At 45.4% G+C, this 24,661-nt stretch overlaps 1 protein-coding gene across 1 annotated transcript in view; it reads left to right on the top strand.

The window, feature by feature from the left end:
• The first annotated feature begins 18,449 nt into the window (after window positions 1–18,449).
• Window positions 18,450–24,661, top strand: part of TTBK1 (tau tubulin kinase 1) — a 113,375-nt gene continuing 107,163 nt past the window's right edge. The window contains exon 1 of the mRNA XM_066611829.1: window positions 18,450–18,557. Coding sequence (XP_066467926.1) covers window positions 18,450–18,557 — 108 coding nt within the window. The remainder of the gene's footprint in view (window positions 18,558–24,661) is intronic.

Raw genomic sequence — 24,661 nt, 5'->3', positions numbered from 1 at the left:
GTCTTGTCCTGAGTCCCCAGAAGTCTTCTGGTTCTGAGAATTTAGCAGTCCAGATCCTATTCTCCCTCCTGGACTTGAAAGTCCAACACGAGGCTTCTTGTACTTGTGCTAGTGATTTCAGTACTGCAGATCCAAGTATCCCCATTGCACAGGCTCAGGGGCTTTATCTGAGGTAAGGGGACAAATGTCCCCTTACCTCAAGAAGACCTCCTGTCTGCTCCTTCCCAGTGCTGATACAGAGTGGGCCAAGTGGCCCTGCTGCTCTCATACTGGTTAGGATTGGGCTGCCCATCAGTTGCAAGACTTGAAATAGGTGCAGCATGCAAAATAAATGTATTTAATTTACCAAAAACTAATTTAAGATCTTTTGTACTCTGTTAAAAATTGTCATTGTCATAGGAAAAATTCTCTTTGGCTGTCAGGATGCCGGTTAGCTTAACCCTACCCTGTATCAAGCAATTGTGTAGTATGTTGATAAGTCATTGTATTTGCTTCCGGTCCTAACCGCCTGATTTGTATGAAGATGTCAGATCATTGGTCCATCTAGCTCTGTCTTGTCCACTTTGACTTGTAGCTATGGTCCAAGGTCTCAGACAGAGGTCATCAGGCAAAACCTGATGTCTTTTTACCTGCAGATGAAAGGGATTAAATCTAGTACTCTCCTACAAAGCATGTGCTTTACCGCTAAGCCATGGCCTTGAAGACCTTAACAGAGAGAATCCAAGAAGGTTCAGGTGACACCTCTTTGGGTCTTTGGGGCTTTTACCAAGAACCTCAGAGACTTCGACCCAAATCCTAACCAACTTTCCAGCACTGACATAGCTGTGCCAGTGGGTCACGTGCTGCATCCTGCAGTTGGATAGTAGTCACGGGGACCTCCTCAAGGTAAGGGAATGTTTGTTCCCTTACCTCAAATCTGCATTTCCCTTACCTCAGTGCTGGAAAGTTGGTCAGAATTGTGCCTTTAGGCTAGTAAACTAGTGTATATTCTGTCACCACTGGGACTGAATGAACTCCTGTTAACAACTAGATTATGTATTTAGATAAGACTTTCAAGTGTCACTAACTACAAAATCTGTCTTGCTAGGATTGATTGTTAAAGAGCTTTTTTATTGTTCCAATCAAAATACTTGGACAGTAACCACATCCTTGCTTATAAGATAGAACTTTTAACACCTCAGGTCATGCAGTAATGATTGCTTTCTTCTCATGACTTTTAACCCAGGAGTGGGTAACATCTACATGCCAAGTGTCTTTGTGCAGTGCACAGAATCCTGTGAGAAACTAGAATAATGTCTAAAGAGAGAGAAAGATTTGAAAGCAGTGTTTTTGTTTTTTTTTAAAGAAACTCAGAAACTGGAAGTAAAGGCATACAATTTATCTAACTTAAAAACTTATAACGTTATGTTAAGCCTCAGTTATAATTTTGAAAGCCAAAGATGTCAGAAACCAAACCAATGCTCCAAAAGACTCTGGGCTGGGCTAGTGATGAGGCCAACTGAAGTGCCTGCTTTGAGTGAAACTGAAGAAGGGACCCTGCCCCCTACGCTTGTCTGCTGCCACCCTCTGGCCCACCATCCATGGAGCTCCTTCAGTCGACTCTCTGATGCTCTTTCTGACTGGAAGCCCATCTCTTCCTTTAGTATCACCACAGAAAAGGAGCAAAACAAAATGACACTACCACCTCCTTGCCTGCCCAGTGGCTTAGGAGAGCAGCCATGTGGTCAAAGACAGGCAGAATGTGGCATCCTGGAGCTTGCTCCTGCCCTGCCCCCTTCCATTCTGGCTCTGCCTCCATTTTCATGCAGTTCTGTTCGGAATACACATGTGCTGGGAGTACAGTTCAGGTGGCAAATTTGCTCAAGCCACTTCAGAAGAGGCTACCAAACCAAAGAATGGAAAAAGGAACTTGCATCGGAACAGCAGGTGAGGATTAGAGGTAGGAGGATGGCCAAATCTGAGCAAGCAGCAGAAAGTGCTGACAGAAGCTCAGGTAAGAGTGGTTACTTAAACAGACAACTGATGTCCTATAAGATCAAAGGAACTTGAGAAGAAGCAAGGCAGATTGCAGTCTAAGGTGTTGTGTATCCCTGAGTTACTTTGGCAAGAATATGGAGCAAAGCATAAAGGATAGTTTGCCTTGTATGAAACTCTTCATGTGCTCTTAAGGGCTATCAGTAAGAGGTTAACCCAGCCATTTTCAACCACTGTGCCATGGCACACTGGTGTGCCGCGAATGGTCTGCAGGTGTGCCACAGGAGTTTAGGGGAGGATTGTTTATTAGTAGGGTTATTGGGGGATGTGAGCCACCACCAACAGCATGGTGTGCCTTGTCAATTGTCCAAAAACCTATGGTGTGCCTTGACAATTTTAGTGTCAATATGTCACATTGCAGTGTCATTGATTTGAGGGCCAGTGCTGTTCAGGATTTTTATCATTGTTGTGTAAGAAACTAAAATTGTGGTTGTAAACCTGCACACAGTGACACATGCAAAAAAGCCCATTGATTGTCATTGGAGTTCATCATCTGTTTACAGCTGTGTGCAGGATTGTGATAGGAATTTTAAAACCTGTAACGTAAATACTAGTGAGGGTATAAAATGTAGGTCAGTTATACAGCAACCTGAAACAATTGCAAGCAAAGTGAGCTGAAGGATGGGAAGTGTTGAACTAGAGCCAGAGCTCTCTGAGCAGGGGATGAGCCTTTGTAAGGAAAAGCAGGAACTTTTTCCATCCAAAGGAGTGACCTCTGTGGAGCTTCCCACCCTCTTGTTGTCGTGACTGGCCCAAGTAGTGGAAGTACTGTCCTGTCCTAATTCAGGTGCATAACTCAGATCCCTTCAAAAGCCACTGTGGAGCTTTAATTAACCTAGAAAGGCTGCACTATTTACCATAGCAAAGGCATTTTTGTTAAAAGTTGAACTGTTATCCTTTTAGCCCCCTTTCCTCTCTGCACACACTAGTTTGCAAGTGCTCTTTGAGGCACAATCTTTGAGAATCTTCTTGTGCTGTGGGAGCAGCCAAACAATCTGAAGCAGTGCCTAAGTAGGAACTACTTATGGGTACTGGCTGACTGGAAAACCCAACTTAAAACTTCAGCTATTGCAATACAAAGCACTAAAGACTTAAGGTCACACCTGAACCCTTGAGATGATGAAGCAGTTGAATCAGAGTGCCACAAAAACAACTGTAAACATGCTTGAACTCATTTGTGCTGGGACAAAGTATTTGCTAGCACCAGTGCTCCTGAAAAAATGGATCTGACATAACAAGTTCTCCCTCTTTTCTTCTGCATGTTCTGTAGAACTTCTCTCCACCTTTTAATATGCTTTCTCCCTTTTGTAATCCTGATGCCTCCTCTTTTGTGTGTTCTCCTCACCCTTTCTTACCAGTTTTTGTGCTGGTGAAGAAGAGGGCATGTGATCAGGTGATTGTATCACATTTCCACTGTAAGCTTGCATTCATGCACTGCCACTATCAGTCTCCTTGAAATGTTGTGGCCTTTGTCAGGGAGGTTTGGGGGTGGTGATGCTATGCTACACATGTTGTCATTCTCAGCTCACAAAATAAGACGACACCGTTGTTTGACATTTTTGCCTTGGTTTGATATGGGTTATACTGTTGAATGAATCAGGTATTTTGAACTGGAAGGAATTTGATTTTTTATTTCTGTAGACCCTGCACCCTCATCTGCTAGGCCCTGCCCAACCTATCATGCTCTGCCCTTGGACCTGTCCACTGACCAGTCATTTTTAACACTGCATGTTGACAGACATAGGCATGGATGGAAGGTAGACTTCAAAAGTGGTTCTGTGTGTCTGCACCAACTCATATTTTGATTTGGGCACCAAGTGACTCTTTACTGTTAGATCTACAGGATGTCCTCCCAAAATGTACATACACTGTAGTGAGCTCTAGTTCATACATGCAGTACTTCATTGTAGAAAATCTGCAACACTCGAAAATCTTAAGGGGAAGGAACTGAAGAAATGTGTGGAACCATCCCAGCCTATATGTTGGTGGATGTCTGCAGATCTGTTAATCAGATATGTCAGTGGTGTATAGACCCCAATGGGGAACATTTTGAGCATTTGGACTCATTTAATTAATTGGGCCAAGCAACTGCTGCAGTGCACACCATGTGCAGTTTATGTGTGAATTATTGTACTATAGTATATGTATGGATTATAGCATAATAAATTTGGAACTATAAAGTGTTTGCATTTTCTTGAGATTTCCTGTAGTTTCTACAGTACCCTGTAGATACCCTTCAGTGTGCATTTTTTGGTGTGATCACTATAGTTTGTACCTCCTCTTGCAGTGGCTGATTGTAAAGAGTTGTGGTGGTTTGTTATCAGAGCAACCAAGGGAGACCGATCACAGACCATTGTGTTCAGTTCTTCTTGACTGAAACTTTGTCTGTAAAAATCTAAACAGTACCTCCACCTTTTCACCTGACAAATTATGGACAATATCCAACTATTCAGTATGCCTGTGGGGCAACTGAGACCACAGTGTAATCTAGACTAATACATTTAGAATTGGATGATAGGCCATTACAGGTGTGTGTCTGTCCGTCCCCCCTGTATCTGCAGGGTTCTGTTCCAGCTCCTCCCCCGCTGATACAGAAACTGTGGATACTTGAAGTATTTTGAGAATACTGACAATTCAGTTTGTTATGGGCTGAACTCTTGAAATGCAAGCACTCCATTAATTATGAACAGATGGCAATGGTGTGTCCTAAAGAAGGAATATGCCAAAGAACTCTTGGGAGAGCTGCAGGTAAAAATTAAAGAACTCTTGATTTTAGGTCACATCCTACAAATGCTAAGTGAATGAATGTTGTTGGGGGCAGGGGGGAGCAAGCATGTCCCTCAAACTCCTTTACTCTGTTCTGTGTGTTTCAAAATAGCCTTTATGCATGGTTCAGAGGCATTTTAGAGTCGTGCTAGGAATGAATTGTACTCCAAAGGTCTGACTTAGAAAAGCAGTCTTTCTGAGTTCTTCTAGTATTTGCATTAGAGCGGGTCAAGAACATCTGATAAAGTATCTCATGATCAATGGTGTTCAGTTAACTTTGTGCCAGTCTAAACTTTTAATGCTATGTACATTTCTGACTTTCTAGGGACCAACCATTTCCCCCAGACCTGTTATCCTTATGTTTGATTTTTCCAGAAGCTGGATCCCGTGAAGTATCAATAAAGAGTTTCTAAGGGGAATTCTTTCCGATGAGAAGCAGACATCCCAGTGGAAAGGAGGCCAAACAGCAGAGGTGGGGGCTGCAGCTATCACCTAATCTGGATCTTGCCACATGACAAATAAGAATTTAAAACATTTGAAAATAGAAATAAGAGTTCAGGAGCTTGCTGCTATCCCTCTGCTTTAGTTGCATAAAGTAATCAGCTGTGGTCACAGAACTTGACACTAAGGTTTAAAACACGATTGTAGTACAAAATGTGTTGATATCTGCTTCATTATTGCACCATGCTTGTTAAGATTAGCTTTTGAGGCCCTTTGATATCTTGTATAAATCTGCTAATTATTTTATTAAAAAAAGATAGAAAAACTGAGGGGAGAGGGGGAGGGAGAGAGAGCTATGTTATTGCCAGATAGTGTTTTTACTGACTGAAAACTAGCATTGTTTTGTAAGTAGGTAGAGATTTGGACTAGTGAGAGCTGGAAACTCTGGGCTCAAAGGCCTACTTAGTCACGAGGCTTGCTGGGTGACCTTGGACCAGCCACAACACAGGGGAGTTGTGAGGGGAAGAAGTGGGCTAATAACACAGACCTCAGAGGAAGGTCTGCTGTAAAAAAAGTCATGTTAGCCCCTGTTGTCATTAGTTGTTCAGTTGGAGCCTGATGCTACTGCATGCCGATTCCTTCTCTGCAGAAATCCTACTTGAATCTTTATTTCCTACAGCCCCCAAATTATTTGGCATTTGCTCCAACTTGGTCCTGTTGTGGCCTTTTTGCTCTCTCCTCTGTTTTAGTGTAGAACGTCTCTGCTTTTTAGATGTGCTAAAGCCTCAGCTCTAAATTCTCTTTACAATTACTTGCTCTTTGTCTCCTTCTTAAGGGGGGAAATCAATATATTCTCAGCATGCCAGGGATCCTCATTCTACTCAACAGATAACTGAATCTGATATGTGTTTTCTCTTGAGCTTTTTAAAGAGCCACTCCTTCGCTCACTAATGTTAAGGTCTTTATTTGAGGTGGGAGAAATACTGATAATGAATCTATGGGAAGGGGGTGGTGGTGCTTTCCAGTGCCTTGAATAAACTTGCTTGTTCTAATTCATAGGCTTCCTGAGGTGAGGATGTGCCCTGAGATAAGCTGGGATATTGCAGTTCTTCAGCATTGAGCATACCACACTTAAGTGTTTTCTGGGACCTTAGTAAGATGGTGAGAGCCAGACTTCCATAACTTTGTTCTGCTGAGTGAAGATGATGAGACACTCTGCAGAGATTTTTGGATGTTACTTTTTTTGTTTTGGCTGTGTTTGAGCAAATGCTGCTGCCTAAAACCTGAACTGAGGTAGGAAACATAGGACATAGGAAAGTAGCATTGAGCACCACAGACTCCATATTTTAAGCTTTTTATTCGATCATGAGATCATGCAAAGTTTCCAAAGCTATAGTGGGGAAAATATATATATATTTTCTAAATAAATGACCCTTCTTAATTGGTCCGAGTGTATAATCAGGTACTCCTCAGTTGGACATGCGTTCTTCAGTGATTTGAGAAAATTCTACCAATTATTTTCCAATAAAAGGTTATAATTTGTACTTGTTCAGCTCTCCTCTGTGTGAGGAGTAAATAATTCTCACTTAGAGGTTTGGGGGGAAAAAAAATCCCAGTTTCTTCCCTGCCGTCTGTTTTAGCCAATTGTTTGTTTTCAGTCTACTTACTTCCTTTGTGTATGGATTTCCATCTTGGTCACATAGAAGCAACCGCTACTGATAGGTAGCATTTGGCTTAACTTTCTTGCACGTCTAATGTGAAAGCAGGATAATCATACTAATGCTTAAGTGCTCTTGCCTATGTCTGGCTAGATTTAATAGATTTTTTGATGCCAGGTAGAGAAATACTTTTTGAGGATCAGTTCAGTTAGGCATAACCAGCGTAGAAGGTAAGCACAAACATGACAATGGTAAAGTGTACTAAGTTTTTCTGGGACTGTATTCCAAGATAGGGATGTGAAACTCAAGTTAGCTGGAGGGCCAGGTCCTCTTTGTTGCAGGCGTCAGGACCACACCCATAACTTTTTTTCACCCCAAAAGTTAATGTTCACCTAAAAAGTTAACTCTGCTTCACTTCTGTAGGGATCATCCATCTCCAAAAGTCCAGTTCCCAATGCCAACTCTTGTTTTACTGCCTGGGGCAGAGATGTCAAACTTGTTTCAAACAGAGGGTCGAAGTTAACATTCATGGTGCCTGCTGAGGGCCAGAAGTGACATCATTAAGCAGAATGTGACATCATTAAGCAGATGATGGCCAGAAATAAGCACTTTGTTCTCACACAGAAACTCATTAGCTGCAATAACAGATGAGAACATGTGCAAATCATATTCATATTTTCAAGATATGAGAGAGCCCAATTATCAAGCTTGGAGAGCCTAATTATAATGGGGGTCAAATAAATTGCTCCCAGGGGCCGCATTTGGCTCAAAGGCCTTATGTTTGACACCCCTGGCCTAGAGCAGCAATTTTTCAACCTTTCTCATCTCAAGGCACACTGACAAGGCACTAAAATTATCCAGGCACACTATCAGTTTTTTGACAACTGTCAAGGCACACTGTGCTGCCGATCAGGGCTCACATCCCCCAATGGCCCTTCTAATAAATGATCCTCTCCCAAATTCCTGTGGCACATCATTGTGCCATGACACGCTGGTTGAAAATTGCTGACCTAGAGTATATCCCAGGCAGGAAAACAGAGTAGCAACAGGAGAGAAAGAAGACTTAAAAGAAATTATCCATTGCCTTAGTCATCTTCCTAATATCTGTCTGCTTGTATTCCCTAATGCAAGAAAGGCATTCGAGTATTGGCAACCTTCAGTCTTGAAAGACTATGGTATCGCGCTCTGAAAGGTGGTTCTGACACAGCGTCTAGTGTGGCTGAAAAGGCCAATCCGGAAGTGACAATCCCTTCCACACCGGGAGCAAGTGCAGTCTGTCGCTGGTCTGTCTCCCTGGCTATGGGCCTTCCTTCTTTGCCTCTTTGCCTCAGACTGTTGGCAAAGTGTCTCTTCAAACTGGGAAAGGCCATGCTGCACAGCCTGCCTCCAAGCGGGCCGCTCAGAGGCCAGGGTTTCCCACTTGTTGAGGTCCATCCCTAAGGCCTTCAGATCCCTCTTGCAGATGTCCTTGTATCGCAGCTGTGGTCTACCTGTAGGGCGCTTTCCTTTCACGAGTTCTCCATAGAGGAGATTCTTTGGGATCCGGCTATCATCCATTCTCACGACATGACCAAGCCAACGCAGGCGTCTCTGTTTCAGCAGTGAATACATGCTAGGGATTCCAGCACGTTCCAGGACTGTGTTGTTTAGAACTTTGTCCTGCCAGGTGATGCCGAGGATGCGTCGGAGGCAGCGCATGTGGAAAGCGCTCAGTTTCCTCTCCTGTTGTGAGCGAAGAGTCCATGACTCGCTGCAGTACAGAAGTGTACTCAGGACGCAAGCTCTGTAGACCTGGATCTTGGTATGTTCCGTCAGCTTCTTGTTGGACCAGACTCTCTTTGTGAGTCTGGAAAACATGGTAGCTGCTTTACCGATGCGCTTGTTTAGCTCGGTATCGAGAGAAAGAGTGTCGGAGATCGTTGAGCCAAGGTACACAAAGTCATGGACAACCTCCAGTTCATGCTCAGAGATTGTAATGCAGGGAGGTGAGTCCACATCCTGAACCATGACCTGTGTTTTCTTCAGGCTGATTGTCAGTCCAAAATCTTGGCAGGCTTTGCTAAAACGATCCATGAGCTGCTGGAGATCTTTGGCAGAGTGGGTAGTGACAGCTGCATCGTCGGCAAAGAGGAAGTCACGCAGACATTTCAGCTGGACTTTGGACTTTGCTCTCAACCTGGAGAGGTTGAAGAGCTTTCCGTCTGATCTGGTCCGGAGATAGATGCCTTCTGTTGCAGTTCCAAAGGCCTGCTTCAGCAGGACAGCGAAGAAAATCCCAAACAAGGTTGGTGCAAGAACACAGCCCTGCTTCACTCCGCTTCGGATGTCAAAAGGGTCTGATGTGGAGCCATTGAAGACAACAGTGCCCTTCATGTCCTTGTGGAAAGATCTGATGATGCTGAGGAGCCTGGGTGGACATCCAATCTTGGGGAGAATCTTGAAGAGGCCGTCTCTGCTGACCAGGTCGAAAGCCTTCGTGAGATCTATGAAGGCTATAAAGAGTGGCTGTCGTTGTTCCCTGCATTTCTCCTGCAGTTGTCTAAGGGAGAATACCATATCAGTGGTGGACCTGTTGGCTCGGAATCCACACTGCGATTCTGGATAGACGCTCTCTGCAAGTACCTGGAGCCTCTTTAGTACAACTCGGGCAAACAGCTTTCCTACAACGCTAAGGAGAGAGATGCCGCGGTAGTTGTTGCAGTCACCCCTGTCACCTTTGTTCTTGTACAGCGTGATGATGTTTGCATCCCTCATGTCTTGAGGTACTCCACCTTCTCTCCAGCAGAGACAGAGGATTTCATGCAGCTCAGTGACGATGATCTCTTTGCAGCATTTTAGGACTTCAGCAGGGATGCTGTCTTTTCCAGGTGCCTTGCCAAAGGCAAGGGAGTCCAGGGCCATGTGAAGTTCTTCTAGGGTTGGTTCACTGTCAAGCTCTTCCAGCACAGGCAGGCACTCAATGTTGTTCAGTGCTTCTTCGGTGACTACATTTTCTCTGGAATATAGCTCAGAGTAGTGCTGCACCCAGCGTTCCATCTGCTGCGCCCGATCCTGGATGACCTCGCCTGTGGCAGACTTCAGAGGGGCAATTTTCCTCTGTGTTGGACCTAGGGCCAGCTTGATACCATCATACATCCCCTTGATGTTGCCCGTGTCAGCTGCTATCTGTATCTCGGAACAGAGCTGGAGCCAGTAGTCGTTAGCACATCTCCTGGCAGTCTGTTGGACTTTGCTGCGAGCAGTTCGGAGGACCTGCAGGTTGCGCTCACTGGGACAGGCCTTGTATGCTGCTTGAGCTCTCCTCTTTTCCTCAATGACTGGTGTCAACTCCTCAGAGTGGGCTTCAAACCAGTCTGCCGCCTTGTTGGTCTTCTTGCCGAATATGGACAAGGCGGTGTTGTAAACGGTATTCTTGAAATGCTCCCATCTGTTGGATGCGTTTGCGTCGGCCGGGCCTGGAAGAGATTCCTCAAGCGCTTGTGCAAATTCTTCCACTTTTCTCTGATCCCGGGTCTTGCTGGTATCAATGCGAGGTCTTCCTTCCTTTTTCGTGTGATACAGTCGCTTTGTTTGCAGTTTCACTCTGCTGCACACCAGGGAGTGGTCAGTGTTGCAGGCAGCACCATGATAACTGCGTGTGATCTTGATGCTGGGAAGGCTGGAGCGTCTGGTGAGGATCAGGTCGAGCTGGTGCCAGTGCTTTGATCTTGGATGTCTCCAAGAAACTCTATGTTGGGGCTTTGTGTTGAAGACTGTGTTGCTGACACAGAGACCGTGATGACAGCAAAACTCTAGCAGGCGTTGGCCATTTTCGTTCATCCTCCCAGTGCCAAACTGACCTAAGCAAGTGGGCCATGAACTGTTATCAGCACCAACTCTAGCATTGAAATCGCCGAGGATGAACAATGGCTCTTTTACAGGGATTTTCTTGACAGTGGTGGCCAGGTCATCATAGAATTTGTCTTTGGCTTCTGCTGGAGACGACAGAGTCGGTGCATAAGCACTGATGAGAGTGACAGGTCCTGCTGATGACTGGAGCTGCAGGGACAAAATTCTTTCACTTCCCACAGTAGGTGGGATGATGGATTTCAGCAGAGTATTTCTGACCGCAAAGCCAACGCCATGTTCCCTGGTTTCGTTTGGTGGTTTTCCCTGCCAGAAAAATGAGAAATTTCTCTCCTTGACAGATCCGGAATCTGGCAGCCTAGTCTCTTGAAGGGCGACGATGTCCATTTGCAGTCTGCTCAGCTCCATGTCGATGACAGCTGTTTTGCGTGCGTCGTCTATTTCTTGCAGGTCATCAGAGAAGCCAGGTGTCATTGTCCTAACGTTCCAGGTGCCCAGCTTTAGGGCAGGAGTTTTCTGTTTTCTGTTGCATGGTGCAGAGTTGTCGATCCGCTTGTCGGTTTTCACCCTAAACCCCACGCACCCCATGAGGTTAACGGACCGTGGCGAGGCAACACCTTACTGGCTGGGGACTGCCCAGCTTAAGGCGGGCGGTAGCTGCCCAATGAGATGCAATGATCTCTCCCACCGTCGGAAGCAGCCCCTGGCGTCATGCTCTACGCCAATCGAGCAAAGACTTATAACCGGTAAACTGCTGCTTCCCGTGTTGTGCCGACGCCGTATGGCGAAGTTGGAGTGTCCTCTCCAGTGCGCGAAGCCTGGGTAAAGAAGGTATGGAGGATAGGCTGTTACCCATGCAGCAAATCCCCCCTCTCCACGTCGCTGGAATGGTCCAATGGAAAGGCAGAAGCCAATACGGTTGGTTCCAGCGGCGTCGCAGGAGTTGCCAGAACGTGACTGTGTTCAGCCATGAACTGCCTCAGGGACTCCGGCTCCTGATTTTGCCTCGAGGTTGACTCCTGAAGCCTTTTCCACAACTGGATGTAGCCACAAGGCAGTGGAGGTTTGAGGTCAGAGTTTCCTTCTCTTAGATGAGCTGCCTTCCTAGGCTGACGAGTCCCATCTACCCGGTGGCTGTTCAGTCGCCTCTTACGACAAGTACAGCCAAACTGAGGGCCTATTCTTATCCCCAGCCCCCAGGGGATAAGAAAGGCATTCAAACCTTTGCAAAATTGCCTCTTGAAATGACAGGCCTAGGCTGGGGTACTTGAAATGGTAAGCTTTATAATAAGCACCCAAACCCACTATTTGACATGGCTGACTGGGGTGCTTACAAGAATACACAAAGAGTGGTGCAGGAAAGGATCAGAAAGAGGAGGAGAAAAAAAGAAACAAATCAAGAGACAGGCTGATTGTGGAGACAGGTTTTTCCTCATTGCAAGAAATTCCACAGCCATTCACTACTTGCTAGTTTGCATTGCAGCACTAAAATTAATCGGAGAGGAGCTTGTGTTGTGCCAAGGCCAGCAGCACCTCTGTTCTGTTAAGGGCGTTGTTTTCCTGGCTTGCAAAATGGTTGAATTGTGTGAAGTGCAACTTGATAAGATCCCAGAACCTGTATTTGACAGCTTATGTCCCAGAAGCTTATGTCCCAGCTTATGCCACAGACGAGGTCATCCAGGATCGGGCGCAGCAGATGGAACGGTGGGTGCAGCACTACTCTGAGCTATATTCCAGAGAAAATGTAGTCACCGAAGAAGCACTGAACAACATTGAGTGCCTGCCTGTGCTGGAAGAGCTTGACAGTGAACCAACCCTAGAAGAACTTCACGTGGCCCTGGACTCCCTTGCCTTTGGCAAGGCACCTGGAAAAGACAGCATCCCTGCTGAAGTCCTAAAATGCTGCAAAGAGATCATCGTCACTGAGCTGCATGAAATCCTCTGTCTCTGCTGGAGAGAAGGTGGAGTACCTCAAGACATGAGGAATGCAAACATCATCACGCTGTACAAGAACAAAGGTGACGGGTGACTGCAACAACTACCGCGGCATCTCTCTCCTTAGCGTTGTAGGAAAGCTGTTTGCCCGAGTTGTACTAAAGAGGCTCCAGGTATTTGCAGAGAGCGTCTATCCAGAATCGCAGTGTGGATTCCGAGCCAACAGGTCCACCACTGATATGGTATTCACCACTGATATGCAGAAGAAATGCAGGGAACAACGACAGCCACTCTTTATAGCCTTCATAGATCTCACAAAGGCTTTCGACCTGGTCAGCAGAGACGGCCTCTTCAAGATTCTCCCCAAGATTGGATGTCCACCCAGGCTCCTCAGCATCATCAGATCTTTCCACAAGGACATGAAGGGCACTGTTGTCTTCGATGGCTCCACATCAGACCCTTTTGACATCCGAAGCGGAGTGAAGCAGGGCTGTGTTCTTGCACCAACCTTGTTTGGGATTTTCTTCGCTGTCCTGCTGAAGCAGGCCTTTGGAACTGCAACAGAAGGCATCTATCTCCGGACCAGATCAGATGGAAAGCTCTTCAACCTCTCCAGACTGAGAGCAAAATCCAAAGTCCAGATGAAATGTCTGCGTGACTTCCTCTTTGCCAACGATGCAGCTGTCACTACGCACTCTGCCAAAGATCTCCAGCAGCTCATGGATCGTTTTAGCAAGGCCTGCCAAGATTTTGGACTGACAATCAGCCTGAAGAAAACACAGGTCATGGTTCAGGATGTGGACTCACCTCCCTGCATTACAATCTCTGAGCATGAACTGGAGGTTGTCCATGACTTTGTGTACCTTGGCTCAACGATCTCCGACACTCTTTCTCTCGATACCGAGCTAAACAAGCGCATCGGTAAAGCAGCTACCACGTTTTCCAGACTCACAAAGAGAGTCTGGTCCAACAAGAAGCTGACGGAACATACCAAGATCCAGGTCTACAGAGCTTGCGTCCTGAGTACACTTCTGTACTGCAGCGAGTCATGGACTCTTCGCTCACAACAGGAGAGGAAACTGAGCGCTTTCCACATGCACTGCCTCCGACGCATCCTCGGCATCACCTGGCAGAACAAAGTTCCAAACAACACAGTCCTGGAACGTGCTGGAATCCCTAGCATGTATTCACTGCTGAAACAGAGACGCCTGCGTTGGCTTGGTCATGTCGTGAGAATGGATGATGGCCGGATCCCAAAGGATCTCCTCTATGGAGAACTCGTGAAAGGAAAGCGCCCTACAGGTAGACCACAGCTGCGATACAAGGACATCTGCAAGAGGGATCTGAAGGCCTTAGGGATGGACCTCAACAAGTGGGAATCCCTGGCCTCTGAGCGGCCCGCTTGGAGGCAGGCTGTGCAGCATGGCCTTTCCCAGTTTGAAGAGACACTTTGCCAACAGTCTGAGGCTAAGAGGCAAAGAAGGAAGGCCCATAGCCAGGGAGACAGACCAGGGACAGACTGCACTTGCTCCCGGTGTGGAAGGGATTGTCACTCCCGGATTGGCCTTTTCAGCCACACTAGACGCTGTGCCAGAACCACCTTTCAGAGCGCGATACCATAGTCTTTCGAGACTGAAGGTTGCCAATACAATATGTCCCAGAAGATGCAGAGATGGTATAGGGGAGTTTTGCTGGATTTTGTCATTTCTTAAGTGTGAATGCTCCAGAGAAAAGAGCGTGCTCCCTTGGCTGTTAGGGCAAATTGGCACAGAGGTTTTGTGAACTTCTTTTTCAGTCCATGTTCATGTTCCTGCATAGCTCGAATGTATGCCCAGAGAACACTGCTTCTGTAATTGGTACAAGCACTGAGCTGGTGTGCAGATGTGTATACAGTATTGTATATGTGACATATGTATATGTCAGTTTTCTCACACAGCTCTTGCTGATGGCTTAAAGTCACCAGTTTTCATGATTACTTCTCCAACTGGACATTCAGATAGCACATTAAAAAGTCTGAAGCCTCATGTATGGAATCAAGCCCCCAGACTGATTAGGAGACCACTTTTATTTGCTTGGTATCTGCTTTCATCCTATTTCCTGTCTCCTTTTTTAAGGGAAAGCAAATCTACCTTTTTCTTTTTTTCTTTTTTTACCTCGAGTATCTTAGGAAGTAAATAAAAATGTTTTCTTTCTTTTTTAATAAGATCCCTTCGGGTCTTGTGGTATGAATCTGCAACAGAATCTGTTGCCTTGTTAGTGGCTGTGTCTGACGATCACACAGAATGGGGGGAGGATTTTACAGAATATAATAGTATTTAAATTGTAAATATTTTGGTTCGCAACGATTCTTAGACTAATCCATCAGTCAATAATGGCAGCTACGCAAATCTCCATTCATTTCAAAGGAGCTTGTGTGGGAAGTTGCACAGTTGCAAGACTGGTCAGAGGGCACACTCCATTGTTGACTGTCAGCGTTGCTTTCAGGGTTAGCACAGTCCCTTCCATCCCATTTACTCAGATAACCCATATTAGGCAGGTACACAATGTTGAAAGCTTAAAAGAAACTGAAATGGTGCGCAGGCCTGCTGCGCTACATTTTCAGAAGCCAGTGGTTTCTGAAAATGGTAGCCAGTGGCTCACTAGCATCTGAAAATGGTAGCCAGTGGCTCACTAGCTTCCTTTACAATTCAGAAAATATGTTGGTCCCCCCTCCCCAGTGAGGAGTCTTTACTCCTTTTAAGTTAGGATTGGCAGATATTTTATTTAAAGGAAAAAAACACAGACCAATCCTGAGCTTGCCTGGCTTGGGGCTGCAGCGGCGCTGAAAATGGGTGCTGCTGTATCCTGCATACCCAAGGTAGCCACTGCCACCTCCTCTGGCAAAGGGGACTTTCATTCGCTTCCCTTGGGTAAAGCAAATAGCCCCACAGTGGGGCTACTCAATTCTACAGTGACTTGAAAGTTGGCGTAGAATGAAGAGCCTCCTTGGCCAGTGGCCAGCTCCACCAGTCCCGCCTCCCTCCCATCCCCTTTCCTAGCACGCCTCTTCCCTGTCCTCTCCCCACCTTCCCTTCACTTCCCTCTGCCTTGGAATGCCTCCTCCTCGCCTCCCCCACCTACCTCTCTTCTGCCCAGTGTTCTGCGTGACCACTGAGTGGCATAGGTCCTGCACTAACCGGTGTGCACTCCTTAGGTTTGGACCCTAAATTTTTAAAATATTATGGATTTACTGTGTGTGCAAATAGGTCCCATTGTTGGGTCATGGAAGACATGAATAGATGAGTATAAGCTGTCAGTAGCTAAAATCAGGAACTGCATGGTTGAACTCATGGTATTGTCTGATAGACAAATGCCCTCAGCTTCAATACAGTCATCTTTACTGGGTGCAGGAAGTGACTTCTCATTCCCTTATTAAGAACTACCCTATTCATTGCAATGGAAGGATCAAATCTGAAGAAATATATGGACAAATCAGGTATCTCAATGAAACTGAATGCATGTATTCCCACATGCACAAAGAATAAGCATGCACCTCCAAGTGCACTTGAATTTCCGGGTGAAGGAAGTGGTTTAGGTCCAAAGGTGATCTTTCATGGAAGGCTGTAGTGCTTGCTGAAAGGGTTGTTTTAGACTCATTGCAAGAAGCTTGTGTGGGAAGAAAACCCTTGCGTTTATGCGGAGTAAAATATTAATATGACAATATATTAAAATTGGATATATTAAAAAAAATTAACCCCTATTTTAGGGGACAGGGAGCCCAATCCTTTGCATGCTGCTTGCACAGTGGTACAGCAGCACTGAATCAGCCGCAGCTGTACCCCGTGGGGCCAAGGAAGTAGCCAGAGATCTCCTCAGGGTAAGGGAACATTGGTTCCCTTGCCCCATGCTGGGACCCAGACCCTGTGAGTCTACTTGGATCTGCAGCAGCTGTTTAACTAGCACAGAATTGAGGAGACCCATGTAGGGCTCTGAAGCCTGGGAGGTGGGATAGGATGCAGCAGCAGCTGCTGCTGCCTTCCCTGCCCCCCTCCCGGCCCCAAACTGCCCTCTAGGCCACTCTTGCCCCATGAAGTCACCTGCTCTCTACTGTCCCCCTGCATTTTTGTTTCTTGAATTTTTTTTTCACTATGCCCCTATGGGCAGTACCACTTCAGTAGCACTAATTGTAACCCCAGGACCATTTTTTTCACTAGAATGTGCCCAGAAATGACTGCCCATCACATAGGATCATATCTCACACATTCTAGAGGAAAAAAATTGATTAGCAAGAGTTAACTGCTGAGAAAACTACCAGTGCTGAAGATGCTGCTACCTGCAGAAAAAAAGGGTTAGAAAAGGACACTCACACGCACATGCTATTTGTCCCAACATGAGCTCTGATGGGGTAGAACTTAAACCAATAGACCTTGGATATAACCCAATGTGTGTTTAAGCACCAGAAAAACTTGCAAGCAGAAAATGATTCTTGCAAATGTTTCTCCCATTAACATAGCAGTTTTTGACTTCTCTGCTGCCAAAACAGTTTGTAGTTTAGAGAGAAATCTGTGTAAACAAAGCTCAGTGCCAAGGACCCCAAGCAGCAGCAAGAATGACTCTCTTTAATTTTCTGGCTCTGAATATGCTGCTCATAACGTTCTCAAATGCTGGTGATGTTTAGATTGGGGGGGGGGAAATGTAGATAAGACAATACAAAGATTTAATTTTAAAGTGGTCTAGCCTTTATTGCAGGGAATATAATAATTAGAAAGAACTTCATGAGGTTCTCAAGTCCTATAACTTTAGGATAGGCAGCCCAATCTTATGCCCCAGTGGCACTGAAATGGCTGCCACTATATCCTGTAGGGATGGGGCAACCGCTGAAGTCTCCTTGGGGTAAGGGAACAGATGTTCCCTTACCCCATGTTGAGCTCTGTGGTTGGCAATGGAAGCTGAAGACTTTTTTCTGCATTGTACTTAATTGTTGGTAGGGCTACTTATTCCAAAAAGGGTACTGTACTGTAGGTTTTGAAACTGTTCTGAATCTATCTTTTTTCTCTTTGGCTCTTTGGCTCAAAAGAGCACCTGTTCCCATTTGGATGCTTCCTGTGTTTGGTACCCAGTCTTGGTTTGCTGAGTACCATAGATGGTTATTTGTGAAGAAAGTCCTTTGTTTAACCCACCAAGATTATGAATGCTCTCAGCAGAGTTAAGGCTCGTGCCTAGTCATTGCTGTCATCACCACTCTGTTACTCAGACGGCACAATCCTAACCAGGTCTACTCAGAAGTAAGTCCTATTTTGTTCAGTGGGGCTTACTCTCAAGAAAGTGTGGTTAGAATTGCAGCCACAGTATCCAAGAAGTTGGCTTCGGCCTGTCTTTGAGTTGCTGGCTTTCAGACACCTGAGCCCCGAAAACCTTGCATGATGTAAGCCAGTAACTTATCACTTCTTTAAGTTTGTGCTGCTGACTCACAGCATGGTTGCTTCTGCTAATTTTGTGCATGAAGACAGCTGAGGGTTTTGTAAAGAGGGCAATTGCTTGGGCCAGCAAGGCTTTGCCACAGGCTGCACTCTGACCCCGGAGGTGAGTGTGCCACCTTTCCACCTTTCTGGCGCTACTTTTTCTCGCTGGGCCTAAATTGGGTTTGTTTCACTAGCATGATCCGCCTGTGATGACCTGCATTAATTCCTTTGTGTTTCTCCCCCCCCTTTGTGTTTCTTCCCTTCTTTTTCCTAGATAAATGGCTCATTTAAATTGGGAGCTGCTACTAAAATATTCTCTGGCTGGCAAATGCAGTGCCTAGCAGCTGCTATCAAGGACGAACCAAACATGAGTGGGGGAGGGGAGCAGGTCGACATTCTGCCGGCCAACTACGTGGTGAAGGACCGTTGGAAAGTGGTGAGTATATTTCTCTCTCTCTCTCCCTCTGACTTTGATGAATGCCAGTGTGGGGTAGCATAGGAACAGCCATATTCAGTTGTCCCTTGTCTTACTTGAGGGTTACCTCCTGATGTCCTAGCGTAAAGCCAAATCACCTCGAAAATCCCTTGCATCCAAAAAATACTTACTGACCTTTAAAAATTACACATACATAAGACCTTTATTGGCATAGATAAAGGAGATACACAACAACAAACAAACAGAAAACAATAAAATAAAATAATCATAATCATCCATTACCCCTCCCCCATTCACCAAACTTGTTTTTCTCTGTGTTTGCTTGTGTGTGCTGAGTGCACACAAGTCCACTGTGAATTTGCAAAAGTCTACTGCGCTTAAAATGACGGGCGATTGTACAACAGAATAAAGATTTAGCTAATAATAATAAATATATGAGTATGTTCTCCCTTGTTACCTGGAACAATTCTGATTTCTTGAGTTTTGCCTTGGATGAATCGCTGCCCTGATCCTTGTGAATGTCTGGTGTTGGGGATATTTGCAATAAGGCATTAAATTAAAAGGCCACAACTAGTGGCTACATTGTCATGAGCTCTTCGTGAAGTTGTCTCTCATGATTTAGGAGCTTCAGCTGGTAACTCCTGTAGGGAGAAAAAGGTCAATGGGAGTATGTAACTCCAAGTGCGGTACGCAGGACCTGGTTAGAGATGTAAACGTTACTGAGCCATTGGGGAACAGTGATCATGCTGCGATCCGTTTTGACGTGCACGTTGGGGGAAGAATACCAGGCAAATCTCTAACAAAAACCCTTGACTTCCGACGGGCGGACTTCCCTCAAATGAGGAGGCTGGTTAGAAGGAGGTTGAAAGGGAGGGTAAAAAGAGTCCAGTCTCTCCAGAGTGCATGGAGGCTGCTTAAAACAACAGTAATAGAGGCCCAGCAGAGGTGTATACCGCAAAGAAAGAAGGGTTCCACTAAATCCAGGAGAGTGCCCGCATGGCTAACCAGCCAAGTTAGAGAGGCTGTGAAGGGCAAGGAAGCTTCCTTCCGTAAATGGAAGTCTTGCCCTAATGAGGAGAATAAAAAGGAACATAAACTGTGGCAAAAGAAATGTAAGAAGGTGATAGGGGAGGCCAAGCGAGACTATGAGGAACGCATGGCCAGCAACATTAAGGGGAATAATAAAAGCTTCTTCAAATATGTTAGAAGCAGGAAACCCGCCAGAGAAGCGGTTGGCCCTCTGGATGGTGAGGGAGGGAAAGGGGAGATAAAAGGAGACCTAGAGATGGCAGAGAAATTAAATGAGTTCTTTGCATCTGTCTTCACGGCAGAAGACCTCGGGCAGATACCGCTGCCCGAACGGCCCCTCCTGACCGAGGAGTTAAGTCAGATAGAGGTTAAAAGAGAAGATGTTTCAGACCTCATTGATAAATTAAAGATCAATAAGTCACCGGGCCCTGATGGCATCCACCCAAGGGTTATTAAGGAATTGAAGAATGAAGTTGCAGATCTCTTGACTAAGGTATGCAACTTGTCCCTCAAAACGGCCACGGTGCCAGAAGATTGGAGGATAGCAAATGTCACGCCTATTTTTAAAAAGGGAAAGAGGGGGGACCCGGGAACTATAGGCCGGTCAGCCTAACATCTATACCGGGTAAGATGGTGGAATGCCTCATCAAAGATAGGATCTCAAAACACATAGACGAACAGGCCTTGCTGAGGGAGAGTCAGCATGGCTTCTGTAAGGGTAAGTCTTGCCTCACAAACCTTATAGAATTCTTTGAAAAGGTCAACAGGCATGTGGATGCGGGAGAACCCGTGGACATTATATATCTGGACTTTCAGAAGGCGTTTGACACGGTCCCTCACCAAAGGCTACTGAAAAAACTCCACAGTCAGGGAATTAGAGGACAGGTCCTCTCCTGGACTGAGAACTGGTTGGAGGCCAGGAAGCAGAGAGTGGGTGTCAATGGGCAATTTTCACAATGGAGAGAGGTGAAAAGCGGTGTGCCCCAAGGATCTGTCCTGGGACCGGTGCTTTTCAACCTCTTCATAAATGACCTGGAGACAGGGTTGAGCAGTGAAGTGGCTAAGTTTGCAGATGACACCAAACTTTTCCGAGTGGTAAAGACCAGAAGTGATTGTGAGGAGCTCCAGAAGGATCTCTCCAGAGTGGCAGAATGGGCAGCAAAATGGCAGATGCGCTTCAATGTCAGTAAGTGTAAAGTCATGCACATTGGGGCAAAAAATCAAAACTTTAGATATAGGCTGATGGGTTCTGAGCTGTCTGTGACAGATCAGGAGAGAGATCTTGGGGTGGTGGTGGACAGGTCGATGAAAGTGTCGACCCAATGTGCGGCGGCAGTGAAGAAGGCCAATTCTATGCTTGGGATCATTAGGAAGGGTATTGAGAACAAAACGGTTAGTATTATAATGCTGTTGTACAAATCGATGGTAAGGCCACACCTGGAGTATTGTGTCCAGTTCTGGTCGCCGCATCTCAAAAAAGACATAGTGAAAGTGGAAAAGGTGCAAAAGAGAGCGACTAAGATGATTACGGGGCTGGGGCACCTTCCTTATGAGGAAAGGCTATGGCGTTTGGGCCTCTTCAGCCTAGAAAAGAGACGCTTGAGGGGGGACATGATTGAGACATACAAAATTATGCAGGGGATGGACAGAGTGGATAGGGAGATGCTCTTTACACTCTCACATAATACCAGAACCAGGGGACATCCACTCAAATTGAGTGTTGGGCGGGTTAGGACAGACAAAAGAAAATATTTCTTTACTCAGCGCGTGGTCGGTCTGTGGAACTCCTTGCCACAGGATGTGGTGCTGGCGTCTAGCCTAGACGCCTTTAAAAGGGGATTGGACAAGTTTCTGGAGGAAAAATCCATTATGGGGTACAAGCCATGATGTGTATGCACAACCTCCTGATTTTAGGAATGGGTTAAGTCAGAATGGCAGATGTAGGGGAGGGCACCAGGATGAGGTCTCTTGTTATCTGGTGTGCTCCCTGGGGCATTTGGTGGGCCGCTGTGAGATACAGGAAGCTGGACTAGATGGGCCTATGGCCTGATCCAGTGGGGCTGTTCTTATGTTCTTATGTTCTTATAAGTGTTTCGCCTATCTACACTAGTTCCATGTTGTTTTTTGGGCAGATTTCAAGGAACTGATTTTTATTATAAATTTCCTGGTCACACAATACCTAAGAAAATATGTCCCCAATTTTGCCCATGATACTCTAGACCAGTGGTTCTCACACTTTTAGTGTTGGGACCCTCTTTTTAGAATGAGAATCTATCAGGACCCACTGGAAGTGATGTCATGACTGGAAGTGACATCATCAAGTAGGAAAATTTTTCATAATCCTAGGCTGCTGTCCTACTCACACTTACCCAGGAGTGATGACTATCATTGTTAAAAGCATAGACATTGTAGCCTGTTAAAAGTACAGGTCTGTAACATTTCCCCCAACATTTCCCCAATTTCCCCTATTAAAAATAAATTTTGAGATGAATGGGGACCCACCTGAAATTGGCTCATGAACCACCTAGTGGGTCCCAACCCACAGTTTGAGAAACACTGCTCTAGACAGATGTAGTTTACATCAGTTTTAATGTACTGATTTCATGAAATCATAGTGAGAATTTTAAGATGGCCAGCGCAGAGAGATTCTTCAGGGCTGTTAGCAAAATTCTGGAACTCTTTCCTATCTCCAGTGGTGTAGCTAATGATTGTGTAGCCCAGTACAGAGTTCAAAATAATGCCCTGGAAGTGACTTCACACCCAGGCTTTTAAAAAAGCAAAAATGGGGACAAAACCTACCTCTTCCCTCAAGCAGCTCGCCACCCACTTGGTCTGCCACCTCTTCCAGGTTCCCCCTATATTTGCACCTTATTGGTTCCTTGTTGTATCACAGTAACACCTAATTGGTTATTAGAACAATCAGTCTTGTTGGACAGTTTTAGTTAAGAAATTTGTTACTTAATGTAGTTGTATTTATATTTTCTGGTTATTTGGCTATAACTTTTGATAGAATTGAGGCATTTTGATTTGGTTTGTTTCATTGCATTTTGCATTAAATTCCTCATCGAACGGTATATAGCATGATGGTATTATTCAAAAATACCAAGGTTTTCACAATTTTGGCCACTAGTGTCAAGCTCAGGTTGTTGCCCCCCTAAAGCTTGTTGTCCAGTGCAATTGCTACCCCTTGCACCTCCTTAGCTATGTGACTGCCTATCTCTGCCTTACTATATCGTTATCTGCATGACCAAACAACAATAGCACCCTGATAATCACATTTGTGAAATGTTTTATTTTTTGTCTTTGTTTCTTAGTAGTCATTATTTTCCCTAATTTATCAATTAAGTATTTGTCTAAATTGGCACTTCCTTATGTCCAGGACCCTCATTATGTTGCTTGTGTGGAAAGATGAGTAACTGTGGCTGAATCCTGTACACCAGTGTTTCTCAAACTGTGGGTAGTTAACCTGATTTTTCTTGGATCTTGGGCCTACCACAACCAGAAAACAGCCAAATAACATGGCCCGCTTCATCGTTGTGTCGCGCCACTTCCTGGTCCAAAAAGTGGGTTGTGACGCTGGGTTTGAAAACTGTGTGACATGACTGATGAAATGGGTCACACACTGGTGCGACCTGGAAGCGACTTCTGGGTTGTGTGCCATTTTTCTCTGCAGCTTGCTGTCCTCATAGGGGCCTGGATCCACCACGGACGATGCTGTGGGTTGACAAGAAATTTGAGAACCCCTGCAATGCACCTTTTCCTGGGAGTAATGTACATTGAACACAATGTACACAGTGCTGTGTAGGCATGCATAGTGCTGTGCTGTGTCACAGAGAAACTGAATTCAGTGCCTCTTGCCTTGCTTCTGATTCTTTCCATTTGACTTTGAGGAAAGGCCCTGCTACGATGGTTCTAAAGTGAATTGCCTTTTCCATTTTATGGAAGCCAATTCCCTTCCGTCTTGCTGAAGACTGTCAATAAGAATGGGTAACAGCAGACTGGATACTGTGTATAGAGAAGGTTCATGGCTGCAAATAGCAAGAAGAACTGGCCCTTCTTCAAGGAATGTCCAGGAGGAAAGTCTGAACCTTGTTGCTCCTTTTTGCTCTCTGTCATTCAGATCTGTTATGTTAATTCACACCATGTTTAGCCATTTAGTGCTTTATGGTGGCAGCTGCCAGGTAAGCTGGGAGGTCTGTATCTCCCACAAGCAGCCATAAAGGAGGCACAGTCACAACTGGTGTAGAGAGAGATGATGAAAACACTTGCTCTGCATTCAGAGTGCATTTCACCCAATTTAACTCTGCTGGCAGGGCTGACAGTGTGATAGATGATGTGCATACTTGCTTCATGCTGGCCCAAAGCTAATGTGGACTCTAAGCAAGGTGCTCCGTCACTTGTCTCATTAATATATGGCAACAAATGCAACAGTCTCTGCTCTCTCCACTGGGCATACCTGTAGTGCAAGTAATATATACAACCTCACTGTCAAGATGCGGGTACTTTGTCCTTTTTCAAGTTTATCTGCAGTAGGATAATTGGCAGCTATTTTTGCTTTCCTTCCATGTTGTTTGTATTGCTTCAGAATGTGTGAACTGCAGCTGAGGAGGTCAACGGCTAATGTGGTTTTCATGCTTGCTGTGTTCTGAAGTGCCTGGTACATAGCCGGCAAGCGTAGCTTCTGTTGTATTCATCTGTCCAGTGGCACACTGAATTAAGCATAGTATTTTTGTAGGTAAAGGATGAAAATGGCAAACTGAATATCCTTGTCCTTATGTGTAGTGCATTCAAAGGACATTAGCTTTTTCATATACTTTTTGGAATATCCTTCTCTCCTCCCACTGTGTTAGTACTTAGGTTGCGAGTCTTTGGGCAGGGAACTTTTCAGTTCTTTGCAGCACTTGGGTTAAGTGCTGTACCTCTTCAAGTAAATTCTTTGGACTTGTATTCAAACATGAAATGGTCTTGTGCAGGTTTTAGCTTTATTTCTAATCAGTTGCAAACATGCCTCTTGCAAAAATTTAGCTTGTTGTCACAAAGTAATCCCTGGGGGGTGTGTGTGTGTGTGTGTGTGT

The sequence above is a fragment of the Tiliqua scincoides genome, chromosome 1 (genome assembly GCF_035046505.1).
Source record: "Tiliqua scincoides isolate rTilSci1 chromosome 1, rTilSci1.hap2, whole genome shotgun sequence".
Lineage (NCBI taxonomy): Eukaryota > Metazoa > Chordata > Lepidosauria > Squamata > Scincidae > Tiliqua > Tiliqua scincoides.
This window is presented reverse-complemented; position numbering and strand designations above follow the sequence as displayed.